Source organism: Talpa europaea (assembly GCF_964194135.1).
Source record: "Talpa europaea genome assembly, chromosome: X".
Classification (NCBI taxonomy): domain Eukaryota; kingdom Metazoa; phylum Chordata; class Mammalia; order Eulipotyphla; family Talpidae; genus Talpa; species Talpa europaea.
In genome coordinates this window covers 85,572,372-85,598,851 of record NC_140081.1, presented here as the reverse complement: position 1 = coordinate 85,598,851, position 26,480 = coordinate 85,572,372, and the positions used below count along the sequence as shown (strand labels likewise).

Genomic DNA, 26,480 nt, shown 5'->3' with positions numbered 1-26,480 from the left:
AGGAATTGTTAATGTGTCTGCATTGAAGGACTTTGTCAAATATATACATTACAAATCTCTTCAGCCGGTCTGTGGTTTGCCTTTTCACTACTTCACAGTGTCCTTTGATGAAAGAAGTTCTTAATTTTAATGAAGTTCAATTTATCCACTTTTTCTTTTATGATTAGTGTTTTTGTATCCTGTTAGAGAAATCTCTTCCTATCCCAACCCTGTTGCTTTTTAAAAAATCCAATTACAATTTTTTTTAAAGGCGCCTCGGTTGTTGTTTTTTTTTAACCTGTCCACTTCATAATCTAATGGATATGACCTCTTCCTATTGTGATGAATAGGAACCTTTTATGGAATTAACATGGAATTAACAAGGTTACAATGACAACAGTATCCATCAAACCAAATTCAGCTTACTCAGAGCAAGACTATCAACTTACTGAAAAGCTATGTATGTCACCATCACAACTCCCAGGAAAATGGAGGAGATGCCACATCCAGTGTATGTTATAAGTGTAAGTATCCGTTCGTTCACTGCATCCATTCCAGACCTGGATAAATCCTAGGGAACATAATGTGTTGAGGTCTATATGTTTGCCAGAGCAAGTTTATGGCAAAACTCTTCCAGGGCTCATTAATACGAGTTTCCCAGGATGTATGGTTTATCTGCTATAGTCCTTATAAAACCAGAGTACATGCTTGGATATATGATAAGACTGGATGTTTTTTGTTGAGTATGCCTAGTGCAACTTACTATGTACAGGCATGAAGAGCCATCAACAGCACTGGAAGAACATTTTGTCCTTGGTTTTATTGTCATTAACATGTTCCATACTTAAAATATAACCAAACTAATAGAAGTGAATTTGGGATGCAAAGTGAATCATTCTCTGAACTGAGCGTCCCAAAATACTACAAGAACATTTAAAAAAATGTTCCTTTTCCTTAGCCCTTAAAATTCTTTCATAAAATTAAGACACAAAATAGACTTAGCAGTCACACAGTCCAGCAATTTCTTGCCGAGGACCATAAAAGACCTGAAATGGCAGGAAAAATTATTTGAATATATGTGTGCATTATTCTAGAAAGAAAGTCCATAGCTTTTATCAGACGATTATGGAGATTCATGACTCATAAAAGGTTAAGAAGTGCTGATCTACTCTGGTATTCCTCAACAAAGAGGGATTTTGCCCCTCACCCAGGGACATTTGGCAATATCTGGAAACATTCTGGTTGTCACAATGTGGAAGGACACTCCTGGCATCTTGTGGGCAGAGGCTAGGGATGCTACTAAACATCCTACAGTGCACAGAAAAACTCCCCACAACAAACACTTCTTTGACCCAGAATATCAAGAGTGCCAAGATTGGGAAATCCCGGTTTACTCCACTCTTTCATATTTCAGAAGAAAAACCCAAGGTTCAAATAAGTGGAACAACCTGACCAAGACCCCAGATAGGTAGTGACAGAGCTGGGACAGGAGCCTTAAGGTGCCTAGGGCAATGTTCTCTTGGAAGGGATAAACAAAATTCTTATAATTCCATAAGTATCAATTGAGCAATTCTTATTTGCTGGGTAGATGTGTTAAAAAGAAGAGAAGATAAGAAATACAGACACTCAGCCCATGAGGAGTTTACCACTAGTAGGAGAAACAGCTCATACACGACATACTCAGATGACAGTATACAGTATGTTCCTACACAATGAAGTGACTCAAGAAAACTAAGAAAGTACTCACGGATGAGGCCGCCCTGGTGGCGTGGGGGTTAAGTCTCAGTGCTATCAAGCTATCACCAGCCATGTGGCATGAGTTTAATCCCCAGCCAGGGAGCTACCCACATGGCACAGCAGACCTCTCCTGTCTCACCTGCCACTCCCCTCAGCAGTGTTTTTCAGTAGATCCGCCTGCTCTGCTCCCCACTCTGTCTCTGGTGAATCCTCTCAGCCCCTGCACCTCTGGCCTACACCACAGTTCTTGTATGCATAAATAAATAAAAATAAATCTTTAAAAAAAAAGAAAGGAAGTACAAAGGGGTGGGTAGAGAAGATGGACACATTTCAGAGCCATTTTGAAGGAAAACACAGCAAGTCCTGACGTTGGGGAGGATCACAGGGACTGCAGGAGCTACAGAAGTTAATGGTGACTCTGAGGCGCTAAACCTGGAGATGTAAATTGATCAGATAACTATTATTAGGTTAAGTACTTCAAATATCCTTTTAAAAAATACACCATTAGGGCCTCCCTGTGGCGCAAGGGGTTAAGTACCACACTATGAAGCAATCCGCAGCCTCTGCAGCACGAGTTCGATCCCCGGCCGGCCAGGGAGAAACCCACATGGCGTGGCAGACCTCTCCTGTCTCACCCGCTGCTCCCCTCAGCAGTGTATTTTGGTCAATCTGCCTGTTCTGTTCCCCGCTCTGTCTCTGGTGGATCCTCTCACCCCCCTCATCTCTAGCCTGTACCCCAGCTCTTGTATGCATAGATAAATAAATCTTAAAAAAATACACCATTAAATGTAAAAAATTTAATGATCATACCCTGTAACCCAGGAATTCTACTTCCATTAATAGATCCTACAGAAATATACCAGTGTTAGAAAAGAAATGATAAGAATGTATATTACAGTATTTGTTCATAATGGAGGAAAAACAGTAACAACTGAAGTATGGGATTGGTAAAATTCATTGTGTTAAATCCACACAGTGGAATACTATGAAGGTAGTTTTAAAAAATTGAATCAGATGGAGACGCGTTTGCCTGAAAGGCATACAATATATATTGTTAGGTGAAAAGAAAAGCAAGCAGTAAAACCACTGTAAATTATTTTCTAAACAAAAGCATCTATTAATATAAATACAGGAAAAGAATCTTAAAGAATGCATATAGGTGTAAAAGGTGGTGATCTCTTGGGAGAGGAATTATGGGACTCTTTTTGTAATGTTGGTGTTTTAGGCAGGCATTCATTTTCTAAGAAAAGTAAATATTTGGTTCAATCTACTCTACTTTGGGTGAACAAAAGAGAGCGTTTTTTTTTTTTCCACTCACAAACCACTTTCCCACAATTTAGTCTACATATATATCCTTGGTCTTTAATCTAATAAAAGTTGTCAAGATTATATCAAGGAATGATTAAGACACAACTCACCATTAAGACTCCAAAGTGGGTGAGGTGGTCACACTGACAGACTGTGTGATTTACGTTTGTTTCCTTTACTTTACAGCCTGATGAATTCCATCCACCTCGCCCATCTGCAGGAGACAGAAGGGAATTTCAAACCAATTTTGTTTTTCTCAGAAATGTTTAACTTTTCATTATATGCACCTTCTGAACGTGTGTTATAATTAGTATTGTTTGTTAAGACACTAAGATAGGTATAATTGAACACTGAAATTAAATTAAGCCTAATAGGCTAAATTGACTTTTTGGGGACTTGGTAAATGCCCTAACTTTTTGGCTTTCACTTTTCCCGTTCTTATCTCAGCCTTTCCCACTTCAGGATAGACGCAAATCGCGAGCAACGATCCCGTCCCAAGCTGGAGTGGCAGAGCAAGGCTTGTTGTAGAAGTCGCCAACAAATAGGAAACAGGTGGATCTAGAACTTTATGCAGGACATGAAGCTACGGAATATAAGGCTGACTCTCAGGTCCACTTGGTACGACTGGAACAAACATCTGAAACAACTAGTTCAATCCAGAACTCAAATGGTCTCAGGTGCTTTGTACTCAATACACAGCTCATGGTTTAAGCTTCTTAGAGCCAATTAAAACCTCTAGTCTATTTATTTATTACCTACCTAGTTTCTCACTCCTGAGAATATCGGGGTTATAGAACCAACTCTCAGATCTCCATGACCTGTAAATCTCGGGTAATGAACCAGAGTTGGAGGAGAAGCTCCAGGGTGGCACTCTATCAGAGGAGTTATCCTTGGGCAGGCAGCCAAGCATGGTCAAAATATGTCCATCCAGGACAACTCCATAGATTCCAGAAGTTCTGGATCTATGGGCAGAAGGGTGAGGGCAAAGGGTGACCAGGCAGAAGCCCGGCAACTGGCATGAATGAACAAAGATCAACTTAACTCTGCCAGTGACAGGGATCTCATCCCAGGAGACCTGGAGGACATGGGCAAGGCCATTTCCGCTCTTAGAAAGGAGCAGTATTCCTACACCACAGGGAGCTGAATGGGAAGAGAATTTCCCTTTCATTCCCATAATTCCAAGGATAGTGAAAAAGGCAAAGTTTCCAGGCAGCAAGTGCATGGGGAGAGGGACTGGTCACAGGGCCGCCCCTGGCGTTCTGTGTGAGAATTCTCTGAGGTCTGGTGGTGTCCCTGGAGGTTCCAAAGGAGAGGGCAAGGTTGGGAGGATCTCAGCAATCCCCATCCCCAAGTTCTTCTCTTACTGCCCCAAAGACCCTTCCTCAACCAGCAGGCAAAGAACCTTCAAGACTAACAGGAAACTCTTACCTCCTCAGTGAAAAGATAAAAAGATAGGGGTCCCAAGAGGGTAAATGGACTACCCACAGTCATACAGTCTAGAAGAGATGAGAAAATGGAAGAAGAGAGTAGCATTCCAAACCTCTGTGCAAAAGCACAGATAAAGAGCCAAGAGCTCATCCCTCAACTTGCCCCAAACAGCTGGTGACGACTCTGAAGTAGGTCTTCTCACTTCCTTTGCTCACCCCAGAGTTGTGGGATTTTTCTGCCTTCCCAAATAAGTCCCTTACCCAAAAGAAGGGTTCTTTAAATTCATATATCCTAATTAGAAATAAAACTCATATTTTATATCTTGGTCAGAGTCCTCTGTAGGGGTAATAAGACTGAGGCATCAGTACCACTCCCTCTCATCCAACTGGAAAGCAGGAAAATAACGAGGGGCAAAGTTTCATTGAGAGTGAAAAGCAAAGAAAAATACTTACTGTTATTCCCAAAATCCCAAAAGGCACAGTGAACTTGACCATAACTCTAGAAAACAGAAAAATCTGAGGTAAACGCCCTTCCTTGTGAGTTACCACACAATAACTAACACAGTGTTCTTATTTTTGATGTATTTTCAAACAGTGGATATACACACTTGAACCATTTGTGAGATGTTGTAAAACTAACTCTGGGTTTACAAGTGAGAAAACAAATGTTACCACATGGTGACCTGGTGAAAATATTTGGGGACATAGGAATTTGCCATGCACTCCTGGTGTGAGGCCTGGGAGGGGGCTGTGGATGGTCAGTACAGGTATGATGTGCTCGTGGTGGAACTTTGGAATTTGGGGCTCACAGCCGAGACCAATCCTAAGGATACTAGGTTGAACTCCCCCTCATTTGGCCTACTGAACATTCTGGAGGCTTCCCCAGCTCCTACAATCTCCAGGGAACTGGAGGCAACAAGAAATTGCTTACTGAGTTATGCTTGGAGAGCTGTGGTCCAAGTCCAAGCTGAGAAATCTTAACCATCTAACATGCTTCATTTAGTGTCTGTGTTTTCTTTTAATTCCCTCTCCCACTTTCCCTTCTTCCCTTCTAGAATTAAGACCTGTGAAAAATATGCTGTACCATATGGTCTTTTAAATTGGAAATCAAAAAAGAAGGTATTAAGTCTTCACACTGGTCATACATCACATCAAAAAGTGGAATAGTAGTTCACTCTTATACCACGGCTAAATTTGATCATTTAGTAACATAGACCTTATGTTATACCATATGACTATAGTTTTAATCCTTTGGTGATAATACACATTTTAATGCTCTTCCTGGAAATTCAAATAACAAAAATGTTCAATTATTTTGAAAGTTGTTAGTCTCACTACAAAATTAATGGAATTAAATACCATTTAATGTGATAGGACCACCTCAAGATCTACCTGCCTGCGCGCACTCCTTCCCTGCCAATTTGTCACAGAGCTAGAAGCTCACCATTAGTTATCACTTTAGGATAAAGCATTATTTCTGGAAGGCCCCAATTAAAACACATCTCTGCTACCTGGAAGAGGACAATCTTCATTAGGTTTTAGAATTATATCTGTAAACTAGCCAATTATTTTTAACAAGAAAATCATGGAGGATTGTTCTGAGGCCTTTTTATTCTGAGATGACAATGGATATGTTACCCGGTTCCCTCCAATGTGCTGCAGAGTGACCACCACCGGGTCGGCCAAGTTTTGAATGGACATATTGGAAATGCTGGCACTCACAACATAGGTGGTTAATGCTTTCATGGCATTGTTGACCTGTAGATGAAATACACAAGGAAGAGGAATTCACATCCAAAATTTCTAATTTCTTACATGTTCATAATGAAGCTAGAATTCTGAAGTACTGCTGTACAGCATTAGTTCCAGAAATATGGAACACAAAATCACAAACTGAGACGGACTTTTGAGAAGCCATTTAGCTCATCTCCAGTCTTCAAAATAGGTCTCAAATACACCAAGCCAGAACAATCCATTTATTCATATATATCCAAATACCTATCCAACAAGCATTGATTTTGTACCTACTACTCAGCGCCACACTAGGAACAAAGTGAAGCTAATTCCTACTTTGATTACCCTCTGGACCCAGACAACTCAAGCCTATCCCAGGTCTGACCCTCAAGGCCCTCCTTACAAGGAACATGAATTGGTCATGGGTTAGTTATAAGCCACTTCCTGTGCCTTCCTCACTGGAGATGGAAGCAAGGTGATCAACAACCAGCTTAGAACAAGTCTCTGAGGATAGCTGTCTCCTTCAGAGACCATGAACTCTGAGATCAAAGCCCAGACATTGCATACCCTGATGTCACCCCCATGTCCTAGCACGCATGAGGAATTTTATCTTGTACCCAGTTGCTTTGTTAAGTGCTTTCCACATACACTATCTTCAGTCCTCACTGAAATAATATAGGTCTTTTCCAGATAAACTAAAGCTTGGAGAAGCTCAAAAATTTGGACAAAGTTCACCCAACTAGTAAATGATAGAGCAGGGATACTTAAGAAATGTTGGTTTGAAGGAAACAAACTAAAAAACAGCCATCAAGAGTTTCCTGATTAACATGGTCAAAATGCCACAGGTCAAGGTTCCAGGAGGCATGCCAACCAGGAGACTGCCTCTTTGGGTGCCCAGGAAGAGACAAGAGATGAGGCAGGTATAAGACAGGAAGGAGACAAAGCAAATACTCTGAGGACTTGCCAAGAAACACCAGAGGTCACAGTGAGCCCAGATGATGTCCTAGTGGAACCTGCCCGTCACTTCCAGAACATGCCACACCACCTTATTTTTGAAAGAACAGTGCACAGCTTCCACTCCCTACCCCACCTCAGTGTGTAGCTGCTGAGAAGTGGGTGATTGTGAATGTAACCTGGGGCTTCACCAAGCTACTCACGGCCTGTTCCTGACCAACTATAGCAAGACATGATGGAAACGGCCCAGGCTGACAGTCAAAAGACCAAGCGCAAATCCGAGCCTTTTTGTTCCCTGAAAGTCCCTTCCCTCTGCTTTCTGGGTTACTGGACATGATGGAAGGTGGATCAGATATCTAACAACCCTCAGAACTGAGTCTAAAAGACGATTTTCTGGAATGGAAACGCCAAAGGAGGAGAAACACCGTGACCCAGGACTTGATTAACCTGTTTTCTGGCTTTATTTTTCTTTCCCACAAAATGGTGGCCGTGCAGGGACAGGAACTAAATCATTTCTCACTCCTCTACCCTTTGCTCTCTAGGTTTGAATTGTATCTATTTCACCTCTAAACCTTTACAGAAGCTGCCCTGCCTGCCTGGAAAACTCTTCTCTTCTCACTCTTTTCCTTCTTCTAGCTCTTACTGTCTGGGGTGTCGGCAGACACCTCTGTCATGCTGTGTTTTCCTGATCTCCCAGACGAGGACGCTCTCAGAGTTCCCTGTGCCACATGGTCCCTGCCAAGTGTTTGTCCTTCTCCCTGAGAAGTGTCTCTAGCGGAGGGGTGGAGAAGGAGGTAAGTGTTTTCAAAGAGATGCGTCCTGTCAAGGATTTTGAAGGAATATGTTGTAATGATAGCTAAAATTTTGATCAAAAGATGGTCAAGGGTGTCATGTGAAAGCCAGGCTGTGAGACTCGGGACTGGTGGCAGGGGAGGTTGTTGAAGGGTGACATCTCATTAAAGCCCTCACTCCCCAACAACCAGTGGCACAGGCCCCAACCTCAAGTCATCCCCCTCCAAAGTTAGAAATTTGAGGTCTCTGTTCTCTCCCATCAGATTGCAAGTTCCCTCCTGCTCACTCTCAGATGCCCAACACCCGGCACCCCGGCCAAGGACACACAGTAGGAGTTCAATCAGTATTTGCTGAATGAATAAATAGCTGCATGAATAAATGGATAAACTGTATCGCCTCCAGTATGTTCCTTCCTTTCTGTGGGTCTCAATTTCCTTACTGGTAAAATGAGGTGATGGGACAATACAAGTTACGAGGACCTTTCTGTCTCTGAACTTGATGGCAGTCTAGTTCTTCATCTGGCGCTATGACGTCTGTAGTCTAATTTTGGCAAGATCTTTAATCCCTTTCAGTGGAAGATGTTAGTGAATAAAAATTACTTATTATGTGTGAAATCTATGCAAAACAAGTTTATCTTTTATTTTATGAGACAAATGCAGGTCTCAGAAGAAAGGTGAGAGATTGAGACCAAAGTAATGACATCTCAGATGATGCAGAGAAATAAGCCTACCAAAACGCTCTGCTACTATGAATCACATTGTTAATTTTTATTAAAATTATTGTTCCCAACCTAATTTTCTCCATAAAAAGGAGTCTATTAAGTACACACCTACTGAAAACTTGATGGGTACCCAGCCCTGTGCTGGGTGTGGTGAAAGTAAAACATGACTGAGCTGAGACATATGCCACAACCCATTTGGGGAGAGCAGTCTACAAACTAGGCAAAGGTGTAAGAAAAGAATACAAGCAGGGGATGGGGAAGAGGACAAGGACTACAGACTCCAGGCAGGCTTCCTGGGTGGGATGGGAGTTAAATCCATAGTAACAAATAGAATTTAGAGAGAGAGAGAGAGAGAGAGAGAGAGAGAGAGAGAGAGAGCGATACATGGATGAGGCAGTAGCTAGAGAATAGAATGTGCTATAGACACAGCTAGAGATAATGTGTTATATTTGAGTTTGGTATGCTGGGAGGATATGTCATATATTTAAGTTGGCCCAGTATCACCTCCCCCAAAATAACTCCGAATATTTGACCATTAGAAGTTCATTCCTTTGGACAGTCTCTTTAGAACATACAAACACATTCAGACAAGTTAATGTGCTGATCTCTCAAACACTGAAACTTTAGAGTCAAAGAGCCTGGGTTTGACCCAAGCTATTCTAATTCCTAACTCTTTGATCATGGGCAAAGTCACTTAACCTCTTTGTCTTAGGGTTTTCAGGCTGTTGTAACAAAATACCATAGACTGGATAGCTCATAAACAACAGAAATTTACTTCTCACAGTCCTGGAGGCTAGAAGTCTAAGGTCAGGGTACCCATATGGTCATGTTCTGGTGAAGGCCTGCTTTCTGGTCCATAGGTGGTGCCTTCTTGCTGTGTCCTCATGTGGTGGAAAGAAAGTAAGTTCTCTGGGGTCTCATTTATAAGGCACTGATCCCACTCATGAGAGTTCTACCTCCATGACCTAATTACCTCCCTAAGACCCCACCTCCAAAAATCATCACCTTGGGAGTGAAAATTTCACCGCATGAATTTTAGGGGGAACACAAACACTCCAATATCAAACTCTTTGAGTCTTGGTTTCTCATGAGAAACAAATAAGGTAAATACAAATATTAACAATCACTAACAATCACCATCTACAACTTTATGCAAACTCTGATCACTGTCTTGCCAACAGCTCAGTGGGACAGGGTTGAAGGACTAAGCCTTTGTTTTGTTTTTTTGTTTTGTTTTTTAAAGATTTATCTATTTATTTATATAAGCACTGGGTACAGTCAGAAGCGCGGGAGGGTGAGAGAATTCACCAGAGCCAGAGCAGGGAGCAAAACAGGCAGACTGGCGAAGTACACTGCTGAGGGGAACAGCAGGTGCGGCAGGAGAGGTCTGCGCTCCATGTGGGACCCTTGCCGGCGGCCGGGGATTGAACTGGCGCTGCAGAGGCTGTGGGCAGCTTCGCAGCCCAGCGCTCAACCGCTGCACCACCGGGGAGGCCCAGAACGACTGAACCTTTGTTAGGCAAAGCCTCCGGGTGGGAGAATAATAGCAATGCATAGTCACATGGTACTTATGTGCAAGGTAGTATTCTAATCACTTTCTACATGTTAACTCCTTTCACCCTTCACCAGCCCTATTTCATACAGGAGGAAACCAAGGTGCATGGAGTGTGAGGGACTTTCCCAAGCTCACACAATGGCAAAGCAAGCTTTAAACGCTGTCTCCTCACTCACATCACACTGCCTCCCTGTCGCAACAGTGGGTGAGGACTGGGCACATCAGGGAAGTTTCTGTGGAGGCGGTGGGAAGGAGCAGCAAATGCTTGTAGGTCAGTGTCCTACTGAATATCACTCAGCTGCAAATAAATTGGCCCCTGAGAGTGGGCACATAGGCTTTGAGGAGCCTGGAGAGATTCAGGAAAAAAAAAAGCTGACGTGCTGAATGGCATTTCATCAGAACTCACTGTTCTTTTATGATTTTAAAACATCTTGAGACCTCTGTTGGTCACCAGACAATCCTTAATGTCCCTTCCAAAGCTGAGAAGCTGTGAAAATTAAAAACGGTGGAGCATAATTAAAGTAAACGTTGATTCATGTTGAGGGCCAGGGGTTGTGCTGAGAGACTTGTGGAAGAAACCAGAAAGCATATTCTAAAATAAATAGAACATCATGAAAATGGCAAGAGATCACAATTACAATGAGTCACCATATTTCAGTCCACGACAGTTACCAGAAGCAAGAACTTACCTTAAAGAGTGAAGTTTGACCAAAGAAATTAAATAAGATGGTCCGTAAGTTGCTAAGAGGAATTCTCTTTTTCAGTGATTTAGGCAAGTATATGGATGCCAAAACCCTCTCCAGAGGGACATCGCCTAGGTAAATCTGCCAAGAAAAAACAGGAAATGAAAACTGGGATCGCCACCTGTCACGCTGAAGTCTGTCCCATCTCCCACCCAAGTCCCAGTCTCAGCCCAGGAGTGTCACATGGAGGCTAAAGATGGAAGACCAGCTCCACATGCTGCACCTTTATACACACAGACACAGAGTAAAAAATCACACTGACCCTGATGCAACAGACATACACACACCTGCACAGAGTAAAAATCACACCTGAACCTGATGCAATAGACACACACACACACACATACACACCAGCTTTTCCTTTCTAAACCAGTCCTTGACTTCCTCTCCCTTTGGTTTGCTTCCACCTGGATGTTCAGAAAGGTGGAAAGGGGAATGACAGGTTAGGTGATTTGTCATGATGCTCAGAAATAAAGGCCAGTCTTCAGTAGATCTGCCTGTTCTGCTCCCCACTCTGTCACTGGTGAATCCTCTCCACCCCTGCACTTCTGGCTTACACCCCAGTTCTTCTATGCATAAATAAATAAAAATAAATCTTTAAAAAATTATGCTGTCAGAAGAATAGATAGCAAAATGATTAAAAACATGGGCAGTTTCAGGATCCTATGAAGCAGTACCAAAAATCTTACATACATATCATTAGAGTCCCAAAAGAAGAGGAGAGAATAGAGAAGAAGCAATATGTGAAGAAATAATGGTAGAAATCTTCCCAAATTTGGCAAAAAAAACATAAATTCATTGATGCAAGATGCTCAAGAAAGCTCAAGGAGGATAAATACAAAGAAAAACATGCCTAGGCACATAATAACAGTCAAACTGGGGGGGAAAAAAAAGAAAGAAAAAGAAAAAAGTCAAACTGCAAAGAAAACCGGGCCTCCCTGGTGGCGCAAGGGGTTAAGACACAACATATCCTATGACGCTAGCAGCAGCCACTGTAGCAAGAGTTCGACCCCCCGGCTGGACAGGGAGCTGCCCACATGGTGCAGCAGACCTCTCCTGACTTGCCTGCTGCTCCCCTCAGCAGTGTATTTCAGTCAGTCTGCCTGTTCTGTTCCCCACTCTACCTCTGGTGAGTCCTCTCACCCCCCACACCTCTGGCCTGTACCCCAGTTCTTGTATGAATAAATAAATCTTTAAAAAAAAAAAAAGAAAAGAAAACTGCAAAGAAAACCACACACAAAGAAAACACTTAAAGCCAACAGAGGAAAATTATGTACTACACATCACAAGCAGAAACAAAAATTCAAATAATAATGATTATTGATTTCTCCTCTGAAAACACAGAAGTCAGAAAAGACTAGAATACCATATTTTAAATGTTGGGGAAAACACTGTCAATTCTATAATAAACAAAAATATCCTCCAATTCTATAATAAACAAAAATATCCTCCAATAATAAAGGCAAAATAAAGACATTTTCAGATATGTGAAAAGAAATTGTATCACCACCAGAACTTATACTATAAAAATTGCTAAATGAAGCTCTTGAAGTTGAAAGGAAATGTTATCAGATGGAAGCTGACCTTCAGGATGGAATGAAGAGCATTGAAAATGATAAATATCTAGGGAAACATAAAGGACTATTTCTATCTCAATTTCATAGAACTTTAAAAAACAATGATCATAACATTTAGAGGATGGATAAAAGGTGAAATACAAACTATAAGCTATCTAAAAGAAGTGCACTTTGAGTAAGAAGACACAGATAATTAGAAAGTACTGATATATATATATATATATATATATATATATATATATATATATAAAACCCTAAACATAAGAGGACCAGAATGACATATCAAAATTGGATAAACATACTGCAAGACAAAGAGAAACAAATACCAGAAACAAAGAGGGCTTTTTCAAAATGATAAGTAGGTTAAGATAAGAGTTAGTATTAAAAGGACATAGCAACATAAATGTGTATTTACTTAATAATAGAGCTCCCAAAATAAAAAAAGGCAAAATTTAACAGGACTATAGAGAAATAGATAATTTCACAAAGTTAGAGACTTTAACAATCCTGTAAACTAAAATCTGAGACCCTTATCAACCACCTTGAGACTTAATTAACATTTGTAGTTCAACATATTCAACAATGGTACAATGCACATTTTTTCAAGAGCACATGAGATACCAAGTTTCTCAAGTATATAAAATATCAAAATAGAGGGCCTCCCTGGTGGCGCAGTGGTTGAGGGCTGGGTTGCAAAGCTGCCCGCAGCCTCTGCAGCACCGGTACAATCCCCGGCCACAGGGCAAGGGTCTCACATGGCGCGCAGACCTCTCCTGCCGCCCGCTGCTCCCCTCAGCAGTGTACTTCCTTGTTCTGTTCCCCACTCTGGCTCTGGTGCAATCTCTCACCCTCCCGCGCTTCTGACTGTACCCAGTGCGTGTATAAATAAATTAATTAATTAAAAAAAAGAGAACTGAATAAGTTGCCTAAGGATGCCAATTTATTTAAAAAGAAATAAAAATAAAATATCAAAATAGATCATACACTGGATGATAAAACAAGTCTGAATAAATTTAAATGGACTGAAATTATACTGAGTATTTTCTGTGGCCAAAATGAAATAAACAAGAAATCAATAAAAATAAAATATCTTAAATTCCACCCCACCTGCCCAAAAAAATATTTGGGATATAAAGAAAATACTGCCAGGTCAGAAAGGAAAGTAGAAAACATTTTGAAGTGACTAATCATGAAAATACAACACATTGAAGTTTGTGGACTGCAACTAAGGCAATGCTTACAGGGAGATTTATATTTTTTTATGATTATATCAGAAAAGAAGAATGGTCTAAAATCAATGACCTATGCATCCACCTCAAGAAGCTAGCTAGGGCCTCCCCAGTGGTGCAGTGGGTTGAGCGCTGTGTGTGAAGCTGTCCACAGCCTAGGCAGTGCGGGTTCGATCCCAGCCAGGCCGGCGAGAATCCCACATGGCGCGGCAGACCTCTCCTGTCTCGCCCACTGCTCCCCTCACCAGTGTATTTCTGTCGTCTGCCTGTTCTGCTCCCCACTCTGTCTCTGGTGAATCTTCTCACCCTCCCACACCTCTGGCCTGTACCCCAGCTCTTGTATAAAAATAAATAAATCTTTGAAAAAAAAAAGAACTTTAAAAAAAAGAAAAAAGAAGAAGCTAGCTAAAGAAAAACAAAGTAAACCCGAAGAAGGAAATAAAGATAAGCGCAGATAATCAACAAAGACATAAAACCAAACAATAAAGTAACAAAGCCAATGTTGGTTGTTGGAAAGGATCAACAAATTTTAAAAACCCCTAACTACATTGATCAGGAAAAAAAAGGAATGACCAGTATCAAGAATGAAAGAAAGATTATCACTACAGATCATAGACTGGCAAACTGGTTAGTAGGCCAAGTCCTACCAAAGTCCTATGCCTTGAGCTAGCAAAGACTTTTTTGCATCTCCATTTAAAAAGGGTGTGACGAGGGCCTCCCTGGTGGTGCAGCCGTTGAGCACTGGGCTGCAAAGCTGCCTGCAGCCTCTGCAGTGCCAGTTCGATCCCCAGCTGCCGGTGAGGGCCCCATATGGCACAAAAGACCTCTCCTGCCACTGCTCCCCTCAGCAGTGTATTTCGTCAGTCTGCCTGCTCTGCTCCCCGCTCCGACTCTGGTGAATTCTCTCACCCTCCCGCACTTCTGACTGTACCCAGTGCTTGCATAAAATAATAAATAAATCTTTAAAAAAATTAAAAAAAGGATGTGACGAAAAAGAAAGCAAGCAAGGAAGAAAAAAGAGGGAAGGAAGGCAAAAAGAAAGACAAAGGAGGGAAAAAAATAACAGAAAATAAGAGCATGCAACAGAGACCACCTGCGACTTACAAAGCCTAAAATATTTAGTATCCGACTTATAGAGAAAAAGTTTGCTGACCACACCTATAAATCCTACATACATTAAAAATAAATATTATGAACAACTATTGCTAACCTACTTGACAAGTTAGATGGAATAAATTCTTAGAAAAATATAACCAACCAAAACAGACGCAAGATGAATCAGAACATCTGAATGGCTCTATATCCATTAACTAAATTGGATTTGTTGTCAAAATGCTTCCCACAAAGAATTCCAGACCCAGAGTTTCCTAGTGAGCATTATCAAGCACTTCATGAAGAAGTAACATTACACAAACGACTGTGTCCCAGCTCGCTTTTATGAAGTCGGCAAAACTTTCAAGTCTGATAAAGAAATTAGAAGCAAAGACAATTTCAGTCCAACATCTTTCATGTACATAAGTGCAAAAATGCTTAGCAAAATATAACCAAGTTAAAATAGCAATATATAAGAATGATAATACGTCATGACTGCTAAGGTTTCTTCAAGAAATGCAAGGTTGGTTCTGAAATCAACATATTTCATCTTAATAGAAAAATGGAAGAGAAAAATCAAATCATTACTTCACAAGACACAAAAAGATTCGGCAAAATCAATAACCATCCACAATAATATTTTTCAGCAAACTAGAAACAGAAAGTAACCTCCTCAATCAAATAAAGGGCATCTAAAAAGCGAAACAATTTTCTTTCACCTGGCTGCTAACACGCCATCCAGACAGAAGAAGACCAGAAAACTTCAGGGCCACTTGAGCCATGGTCAAGTCTACGTCACTCTATATTTCTGCAGACAAGTACCGGAAGCACCCCAGAGTCGTGGTAGTGGGGGCAGGCATCACCACAGGATCAACTTTGACAATAAGTACCCAGGTTATTTTGGGGAAAGCTGGTATAAGGCATTACCACTTAAAGAGAAATCAGAGCTTCTGCCCAACTTTCAACCTTGATAAACCATGTGGTAAGTGAACAGACTCAGGGAATTGCTTCCCAAAACAAGATATATGCTGCTTCCATCACTGATGTGTGGCAATCCGGCTACTCCAAAGTTCCGGGGAAGGGAAAGCTCCCCAAGGGGAAATAAATGAAGACTTGGGGCAGTCTTGCCTGACTCTCACTTCCCAGGGGAGTGCAGACTCACCTCAGGGTCTGTGCCTTCTTCATAGGAGCGAATGCTGAAAGCCATGCCTTCAAAGGTGTGGTCCACCCGCAGGACAGCCAAGGCTAGCCTGGCCACTGTCAGGTTTGCCGACCTCCCAACAAACTCCATCTTGTGACCTACGCGCTCGATTATCCTCAGGATCCTGCAAGGAACCACAGACAGAGAAGAATATTTTTCACCTTTTTAATGAAAAGCTCATCTTCCTTCGAAGATTTCCTCAATGTAAGACTAAGTTATAATCACTATGTGCGTATTGTTTAGAATGATGAGGTAAGAGCACTGGCTTTGAAGTCAGATAGGCTGAGGTCTAAGTCTTAGCCCCTCTAATTTCTAACTCCAAAGGAGATGAAAAAAATCTCTTTGAGCTTCAGTTTCCTCACCTGTAAGGTCATAGATAATACTAGCCCTTGTCTCCAAAGATTGTTTAAAGATTAAGAAAATGTGTTGTCTATAAAGCAAGATACTGCAGGACCTCACAGGACAAGAAATTTGGATTTCATTCGCCATGTAACAGAAAGCCACTGAGTGGTTTTAAAAGCAAGCAAATAACATGATCCAATACACTGCAGGGCCTCGAATAACATTGTTTTGTTCAGTGTCATTTCATTATAACATCAATGAGAAAAAACAATCCCAACAGACGTTAAGCAAACAGCATTAATAGAGGACCTGCTCTTGTTAGATGTTGTTTCAGTCAGAGTAGCAGTTCCAAAAACCTGTTGACATTGCGGACTTGCCGTGTGCAATAAAAGGTCATTTTTGGCCCTCTGGTGGCACAACGGGTTAAGACATAACCTATGAAGCTGTCTGTAGCTTCTGTAGCACAAGTTCGATCCCCGGCCGGCCAGAGAGCTACCCACAAGGCGCAGTGGGCCTACTGACTCGCCCGCTGCTCCCCTTAGCAGTGTACTTTGGTCAATCCGCCTGTTTTGTTCCCCACTTTGTCTCTGGTGAATCCTCTCACCCCCCCACACCTCTGGCTTATACCCCAGTTCTTGTATGCATAAATAAATAAATCTTTTTTTTTTTTAAAAAGTCAATTGTGTCTGCTGTGTAGAAGACGGACCACAGAAAGGCAAGGGCAGAGGCAGACAGGAGGTTACTGTGGAAGTTCAGGTGACAGAAATGGGCCTAGGACTAGGGTGGCAGCAGTGGAGCTGGGGAGAAGTGGTTGGATTCCAGGAATATTTAAGGAATTAAAAATAAGTACAGTGCCATACCTTTAATATTGGTGGTGACTGTATGGAAAGGAATTCATAATGCATATTTTTTAATTTTATGAAATTATTTTTCCAAAGCATTAGTACTTACTCATTGCTTACTTCGTGCAGCTCAGATGCAGAACCGTGCTGCTCTCCCAAAGAAGCACTGATTATTTGCAATATAGTCTGGGTTAGGTTCATACTTATCTCATCACAGTATGAAATGTCAGATACTTTAGAAACAATAATCTTTATTTCGTCTTTATCCAGAGGGGGGGATTCATTTATCAAATTTAAAATGTGCTCTGCAACCTCTTCCGCATTCTCTGAGGAAACAAAATTGAAATATAAAACCTGCATTATTCAGCTTTGGACCTTGCTGCTGCTTCCTTCCCTTTAAAAAGTAAAGGCAATGAAATAGGAAAATATACCAAGGTAACAAAGTTTGCAAAAGAAAAATGCTGGGCCTCAGCATTTCTACAATAGATGGAGCACCATAAAGTAGCACATAAGTCAAGTTTTTATTCATTACAAAAAAAAAATTAAATACACCAGGGAACCTTTTTGTCACTGAAGAATTATCTTGCAATTAGATTCTAATTGAGTTAAGACTTTTGAGCAGTGTATTGAGTTAAGTAGATCCCACCTATACTCAAATATCAGCAAACATTCAGTCTATGTTTTCTGAATCCAGGGTGGTGATCATGTTTTTCTGTCAAGAACTAGCAGTTCATGGGGGGAAAAAGCAAATATGGATGAACGATAAAAAGCAACTTACGTTAGATTTTTGTAGAGTAAGAACAATAGATATTAGCTCGCCCACTTTTTCCTCACTTTTATTATGGAAATTTTCAAACATGCACAAAAGTAGAAAGAATAGTATAATGACTCCCCATGTACCTCATGAATCACAGCTTCAACAAGTGTCAATGAAGAGATAATCTTATTTTATCTACACTCCCACCCACCTTCCCTAACCCCAGATTATTTTAAAGCAAACCCCAGACATCATATCATCTCACCCAAAAATACTTCAGTATGTATCTCTAAAACAAAAAACCTCTGTCATAACCACAGATGATATCTTATTTTTACAAGTTAGCAATAATATTCAAAGCCATCAACTATCCAGTGTTCAAATTTTCTTGTCTTATAAGTGCTTTTTTTTTTAAATACATTATTTGAATCTTCACCCACTTTCATAATTCAGAGCTTTGTAACTAAATATAACACAAATAAAATTTTAGCTCAAATGACCTATATAAAGCTGAGTACCCCTGTGGTGCCCTCCTAAGTGTAAAGCACTCACATTCAAGTTCAATAACCAAAACAGAATGGAAAATAATTGAAAAATACAATCTGTTGAAAATTTTCCAAAGAGAGAGCCCACTTATAACACACTTCCCCCGTTACATTATAAATAACCACTTCTGTTTGGGAAAACAAAACAATTCAGCATGAACTTCTCTCCACCCACCCTGCCTGTACTTCTCCCTCTCCTTCAATGTCCTCTCCAGTTGGCAACAACTCCCCCCAAATCTGTCTCTTCTTTCCCAAGCCCTCCACAACTTCACCCCCAATAGAGTCTGCACAGGTTAATTTTTGTTTAACACTTCTGTCCTTGGCAATGTCATTACCCCAATCTGCCCAACCAGGTCTTACCTAACCATCAAGTCAGCCAAGAGAATTCTCTCCAGGAAGAATAGAGGGGGGCAGACTGGATATGGAAGGAAGAGATGGACAAACGGGGGAGATTGAACTGGGTTGGAATTACTTCTAAAATAATATTCTGTCCTCTGTACATCTACCTCTGGTCAGTTTAAAGAAACCAAGAAAACAGTAAGATTAGGGATGGAAGAAAAATGTAGTGTTCTCTTTCACAGATCTTTCCTCTGTTCTTAATAAATTGTTCTGGTTATGTTGTAAATGGGAGATCCAGAACTGTTTACAGGGATCCAGTTATATGCACTACAGTCACCATCTAACAGATCTCTTCCTGTGCGGTAGATTTGTTTCTAATTAATGACTCCTGACAGTTAATTTTCTAAAAACCCTAAGCCAGTGCAGTGTTTTTGTTGTTGTCATAGTTGTTTGTTAATTTTTTCTTCCACAGAGAAAAATTTATTAGCATGTCTTAAAAAAATATATATGTCACTCAGGAAGGTCAACATGAAGCACTGGCCTCTCTGTCTTGCTCCCACTCGCTTCAAGCTGCAACATCTTCAGTTGCCCTGGATCATGATTTCAGATCTAGAAGCCATCAAGCATGTGCTTATTGTTCCAATTATTCTTAGTTATTCCTTTGCAAGGATCTGAAAGTTACATCTTCTGCAAGGAAGACAAGTCTGAAAAGTTCATGACCTCAAGGCAATTCCCTGGCTGTTCTAGAAGGCACTGGAACCCCTGTACCTCACTTTCCAATTTTGCATGATGACTGGGACCCATTTTGTGCAGTAAAGCCATGTCTGACAGCATGTGCATGAACTGAAATTTGATGAGGAAAACCTTATGTGTTCTTTAAAAAGTACTAATAAGGAGGGACTAGACTTTCAGAGCAGTGCTGTGAGGAGGGACATGGGGGAAAGTTCACCAAGAGTGAAACCTACCACACCGGTCAAAATTAACAGACACAATCATTGAACGTCTCAGGAGATGATGGATGGGAGGGTTAACAATAAATTGAGACACATTTATTCAACAAAATCTACAAAACCTTGGTAAGTTGTGTAGAAAGCCATTATATTTGAGCTAGGAAGTCTGCCTATCCCTCACAGCTCTGCCTGCTGGAAGAATTGTTCCATCACTGTAGACAACCCAGTGGCAGTTACTATCTCCCCCAAGTCCCTGAGGTAGAAGAACTCTTCCGGTGAATTTGAGAGCCAGTGGACTTTCACAGTTTCCATCTTTCTGACTCTGAGCTATCAAATCAATGTTCACACTGAGCAGTTCACACTGAGCAGTTAACTGCGGGCCAGCAATAAGTCCTCCTTCTCGCCAAATACACACCCAGCCCCTCCTCCATAGCGAAGACCCTGGTGAAGAGCATATTCACCACCATCACCACCCACTAAGCTCATGCATCATAGGACAGATATTTTGCTTAGAGAAAGATTTAAATATTGGCAATATCCTGCCCCTGGCTAGGGGGCAGATAGTAATTGGACAAGACTATAGAGCACTTTTTTCAAAAATGGCAAAACAATCAACTGGCAATTAGGAGGCTAAGAGCTGGGAGTGATACCAACAGAGGCAGACCAGCCAGAAGCTTAGCAGACAGATCAGAAGAAAAAGATAATCAGAGAGAACCCAGCTAGGACCACAGACATCCTTGGTGGTCAGGGAAAATATGTCCATGCCCAAGGTAGCATCTTCTAAGAAGTAGCTTCAGAGGATTTATATTGTAGGGGAAATAGACTTCAGTAAACTAGTCTAACCACTGAACTAGTCTTGGAAATTTTATATACATAGAACAAACAATTCTAAAATTCATGTGGCAAACACAAAAGACCTTGGATAGCTAAAACTGCCTCAAAAAAAAAAAAAAAACAGAGACATCAGAAGCCTTGATATTGAGGTGTATTACAAAGCTACAGTAATCAAAACAATGTGGTACTGGTATGAAGAAAAACATATAAACCAATGGAACAAAGCAGAGAGCCCAGAAATAAATCCACACATATACCATCAACAGACCTTTGGCAAAAGTACCAAGGGGAAAGGATAGTTTCTTCAACAAATGGTGGTGGAAAAATTGGATAGTCATATGCAAAAGAGTGAAATCATACCCTTACACCATATACAAAAATCAACTCAAAATGGACTTAAGACTGAAATCTAAGACCCGAAACTCTTAAACTCCTAGAAGAAAATATAGGAGAAAAGCTTCATGACATTGATCTTGGCAATGGTTTCATGGATATGACACCAAAAGCATAAGCAGCAAGAACAAAAATAAACAAGTAGGACTACATCAAAAAACAAACAAAGAAACTTCTTACAGCAAAAGGAACTATTAACAGAGCGAAAGACAACAGAAGAAAATATTTTCAAACTATAAATCTGATAAGGGGCTAATTTCCAGATATGCAAAGAACTCCTACAACTCAATAACAAAAAAAAGGGAGGGAGGGCCAAGGACTTAAACAGACATTTATCAAAAAAAGATATACATGAGGTCAATAAATATATGAAAAGGTGGCCAAAATCAGTAATCATCAGGGAGCTGGAAACCAAAACCATGAGCTGTCAGTTTATAACTAGCAGGACGGCCATGATCAGAAATCAAGAGATTACAAGAGCTGGCAAGGGTGTGGAGAAAAGGGAACCGTTTTGACTGTGGAGGAAATGTAAATTGGTAGAGTCACCCTTGTGACTGTGGGGGAAATGTAAATTGATAGAGCCATTATAGACAACAATATGGAGGTTCCTCAAAAAATTTAAATATAGAGCTATCATAGGATGTAGCAATCTCAACTGTGGGTGTATAACCAAAGGAAATAAAAACACTATATTGAATAAGAATCTACACTCTGGGGCCTCCCCACTGGCGCAGCGGTTGAGCGCTGGGTTGCGAAGCTGCCCGCGTCCTCTGCGGCACCGGTTCGATCCCCGGCTGCTCCCCGGCCACCGGAGGAGGGTCCCACATGGCGCGCAGACCTCTCCTGCCGCCCACTGCTCCCCTCAGCAGTGTACTTCGGTCCTTCTGCCTGCTCTGCTCCCTGCTCTGGCTCTGGTGAATTCTTTCACCCTCCCACGCTTCTGACTGTACCCAGTGCTTGTATAAATAATAAATAAATAAAAATTAATCTTAAAAAAAAATTCATTAAAAAAAAAAAAAGAATCTACACTCTGATGTTCATTGCAGCATTATTCCTAATGGTGAAGATACGGAAACAACCTAAGTGTCTATGGAGAGATGATTAGAAATAGCTAACAAAAATGATACATATAATAGATATACACACATACACACACAATGAAATATTATTCAGCCTTTAAAAAGAAGAAAATCCTGCCATTTGCAAGAACATGAATGCACCTGGGAGCATTATGCTTAGTGAAATAAACCAGACACACGAAGATAAATACTACATGATCTCACACAGAACATGGTATCTAAAATAATCAAATGTACAGAGGCACAGAATGAAAGATTGTTGCCAGGGACTGGGGGAGTTACTTATCAACACCATAAAGCTTTGGGTAAACAATATGAGTAAGTTCTAGAGATCTGCTTACAATATTGAGTACCTCGACTCAATAGTAATGTATTACTAAAAAATTGTCAAGACAGTAGAACTCTTACTACAATAAGTCCTCTTACTGCAATAAGACAAAATTATGAAAAGAAGGTAGATTAGAGGTTTCCAGGGGTTGGGGAGACAAACGAATGGAGAGTGACTGCTAATGTGTAAGGGGTTTCTTTCTGAAATAATTAAAATGTTCCTGAATTTGTGATGATGGTTGTACAACCTCGTGAGCATACTAAAGCCACGGAAATGTATACATTAAATGAGTGGATTTAATGATGTGTGAATATCTCTGTACAAAATTTCAAACTACATTTAGATATCAATTTCTGCTTATCAAATCACCAAAGATCCAAATGTCTGATAACATGCTGTGTTGATGAAAGTGTTCAGAAACCGGCACTTTCATACCTTGCAAAGTGGGAGTATAAATTGGGGCAATGATTACAGAGAGCATTCTGACACCATCAAAAGCAGGACTGATGCAGCAATTCCACTCTTAGGAATTTATACTTCAAGTATAAATGACATGTGTACCCTATCCATTACAACAGTTTTTTTTAAAACAAAATGTTATCAACAACTTAAATACCCATCCATAGGAATCAGGCTAAAGAAATAAATTATGGCACTCCCATGCAGTATTATACAATGCAGTGGAAAAAAGAATGATGAAGCTCTTTATATAAAAATATAATTTCTATACTGTACTACTAAATGAACAAAACAGCATGTATAGCATTTTTCACTTTGTGTACAAAAAGGGAGAAAATATATATGTATATATAATATATTTCTAAAATCTATAGCTCCTTGTAGATGCATCAATATCTCTGTGCATAGGAACTGAATGGCTGGGTCAGCAGTGGCGAGGAGTGGTTTCACTGTTTGTCCTTTTATTCTCTTCTCTGTTGATTTAATGTTTTTCCTTTTAATTATTTATTTTTATATTAAGGTAACATTGGTTTACAATATTCTATACGAGTTAGAGGGATAGGATCACCCCCTTCAGGTGTTGTTACCATCCAACACCTACCACCCAGACACCCACAGTCCTCCATCATATTCCACTGTGCTCCTTCCCTGTTTTGTTCTCCCCTCTCACGCCCCCCCCCCACACACACACACACCTCTAGTGGCAGCATCGGTTCTACAGATTTCTAGGGTTTGTTTTTGCTTTGGTTTTATCCACCCTTTGTTTTGGTCCTCTATATTCCACCTATAACTGACACCATCCAGTATTTGTCTTTCTGACTTATTTCCCTTAGTGCCATTCCCTCCAGTTTCATTCATGTTGTTTCAAATGCTAAGAACTTTTCTTGCTTAGAGCCAAGTAGTATTCCATCGTGTATATAGACCACATCTTCCTATCCAGTCCTCTGTCTTTGGGCACTTATTTTTAATATTGAAGTATATGAAGTGTTATCTATTAAAACTTTTTAAACATTAAAATAAAATGAAAAAGAATACTTGTCTCAACATTATAAAATCAAAAAAATTCTAAAACAAATAAAACCACGAAGAGTCTTAAGTTTTCATGCCTCACCACCACCATTAACTCTGGAGTTTCTGAAACTGCATTGTTGTAAGGTAGATTTTCCTACCTGAGCTTTGACTGTCTACTTTCTTGTCTCAGGTCAGAGTAGACAAATTAACCCGAGTTCACTTTTTCTCTAATGTGGCCAAAACCAGTCTTACCATCACTTATAGTAATATTAGCGAGATCCATAATCTTATCTGGAAGTCCTTGGAGCAATTTGCACTGTTTAAACTTGGGTTTTTCCCACTGAGATTTGCCACTTTTGATACTGATTGAGCTGGAAAAGAGAGGGGAGAGGAATAAAAAGTTGTTGTTTCTTGCACCTGCTTTTTTTGTCACGGTTCCCAGGCAGGAGGTATAAACAGGCAAGCCATCTGGCCTGGGGCATCATAACGTCCAGCGACCAAGGGTCTACCAGAGGTGTTCCTGCTGTGAACACGACTCTGAATCCTCCCTTTCCCTTCTATCCCGACTAAAAGGGAACATTCCAGTTAGAACATGGTCTCTATCTCAGCATTTTGATTTAGTCAAGGCAATTAGTATAGCACCCTCTGTAGCTCATTGTTTATCATCATCTCCCCTCCCCTTTGCTTCTTCCAATTCCACTCAGTTCAAGCCAGGAACACACTTATTGAGCTCCCACTGTATTCTAAGGATGAATGTAGGTAGTGCAGGCAATCTGGTCAGGGACTTGTGCCTTGAAGAGCTTAGAACTTGGTGGTTTGAGACTGCAAGTGTGACCGGATTTAGTAGGCAAGCTATAAGGTGAAAGACTAGTATACACATCAAACCAACAAGCAAGGAGAGGCCTCCCTGGCGGCACAAGGGGTTAAGCACAGCACTGTGAAGCTATCCGCAGCCTCTGCAGCACAAGTTCAATCCCCAGCCAGGAAGTTATCCACGTGGCGCAGCAGACCTCTCCTGACTCGCCCGCTGCTCCCCTCAGCAGTGTGTTTCAGTCAACCTGCCTGTTCCGTTCCCCACTCTGTCTCTGGTGAATCCTCTCATCCTCCTGCTCATCTGCCCTGTACCCCAGTACTTATATGCATGAATAAATAAATCTTTTTTTAAAAAAAAAGCAAGAAGGAGAACTTCTTTAAAACTTTTGAACTGTGCTGTGCACTGAAAGGACAGAGATGGAGAAACTCCTGCCACTTCCCCACCCACCTGGAAAGGGGTGGAGCCAAGAGCATACACAGTAGACACAAGGGAAACACCCCCTGGTTCCAGAACAGTGGTGCCCTTTTGGCTGCCCTATACAGTAAAGGAGTCTACGGGTCTTCAGTACTGTATTTTGGGGTTTGGACTTGATTGATGAGGAAAAGCCACTGACAGCAATGTGTATTTGGGGGTGGTTGACAGTCAGAAGGCAGTAGCAGGCCAGTAGCAGGGAAGAGACAGTACGGGCCCGCCCCAGGTAGGTGCAGCGTGGCTGGAAAGGAAAGGCTAAATGTGAGCCCTGACTGTGACCTTAAAAGCTGCAGGACTTGCTAGCAGACTAGAAGTAGGGAGGAAGTGGTAGGATAGGGTCTAAGAGGTCACCTTCCAAATGCCAGCTTTTAAGCCTCTGTCAAAACTGCTGCCTCTCTGGGTTACCACTTAAGTTAATGGCATAAACCATGAACAGCCAAGAGTAAGAAAAAGGGGCTGCTGATTTTAAAAAGGAAAATGATCAAGCCAACAATAAAAGAGTGATTTAGTAAATTATTATGGCCCATCCATGAGGTAGCTTTGGAGGCAGTTTTTCAAAATGGTCATTACAGAAGCTGAATGTAAAACATGGAAAATGTTTGGTAAAGCATGGAGAGGAAGGGTCAATTACATGATTGCTTGGAGGACAGTAATTACCGCTACAGAAAACGTAAAGGCAGACAGGAAAAGGCTTGAAGGAAAACTGCACTGACCTAAAAAGAGCTATGCTCAGGTGGGGAGCACGATGGGTGACTTTCTTCTCTTTTGTTCTGCACATTTTTTCTGCATATTATTTATGTTGCATGTGTATATTTAAGTAGGTCTGAAGGTTAAAGAAAGACAGCCAGACAGGTGGAAGGAGGGGCCTGTGCAGACATAGGAACATGCCAGTGCAGCAGGTCTGTGGGTGTGTGAGCTAGCAATTAGAAGTTGGCCGGACATACCAGGTCCTCGTAGCATTTCCATCCTCATTTTTTATGCATCTGGTTTGGGCAGTCTCGGTGGGGTTGGTTAAGAGCCATTTATACGTCCCTTTGTATTTAGAGGCTGTTTCATCGGCTTTGCACTTTCCTGGCTCTATAGAGAAAAATGTACGCACCTTTTAAAGGGCAAAAGGCACTTAAAGGTGTCAAGAACATCCATTATGACCCATCATTTATTACCCTACACATAAATACCAGCGAGAGGAAACTTTTTCTGCCAGGCTTCACTAAAAAGAGCATTAAATGGAGTCTTTTTTCTTTAAGTCTCCCAGGACAACCTCACA

The 26,480-nt window shown here is 41.0% G+C and overlaps 1 protein-coding gene across 1 annotated transcript in view; it reads right to left on the bottom strand.

Annotated features, from left to right (window-relative positions):
* ADGRG4 (adhesion G protein-coupled receptor G4) overlaps positions 1 to 26,480 on the bottom strand; it is a gene marked incomplete at both ends in the record, with an annotated part of 89,717 nt that overhangs the window by 14,587 nt on the left and 48,650 nt on the right. The window contains 9 exons of the mRNA XM_084259028.1: positions 429 to 550; positions 3,135 to 3,238; positions 4,905 to 4,950; positions 6,090 to 6,209; positions 10,897 to 11,031; positions 16,011 to 16,173; positions 17,343 to 17,559; positions 24,181 to 24,299; positions 26,158 to 26,290. Of these exons, the coding sequence (XP_084115154.1) occupies positions 429 to 550; positions 3,135 to 3,238; positions 4,905 to 4,950; positions 6,090 to 6,209; positions 10,897 to 11,031; positions 16,011 to 16,173; positions 17,343 to 17,559; positions 24,181 to 24,299; positions 26,158 to 26,290 (1,159 nt within the window). The remainder of the gene's footprint in view (positions 1 to 428; positions 551 to 3,134; positions 3,239 to 4,904; positions 4,951 to 6,089; positions 6,210 to 10,896; positions 11,032 to 16,010; positions 16,174 to 17,342; positions 17,560 to 24,180; positions 24,300 to 26,157; positions 26,291 to 26,480) is intronic.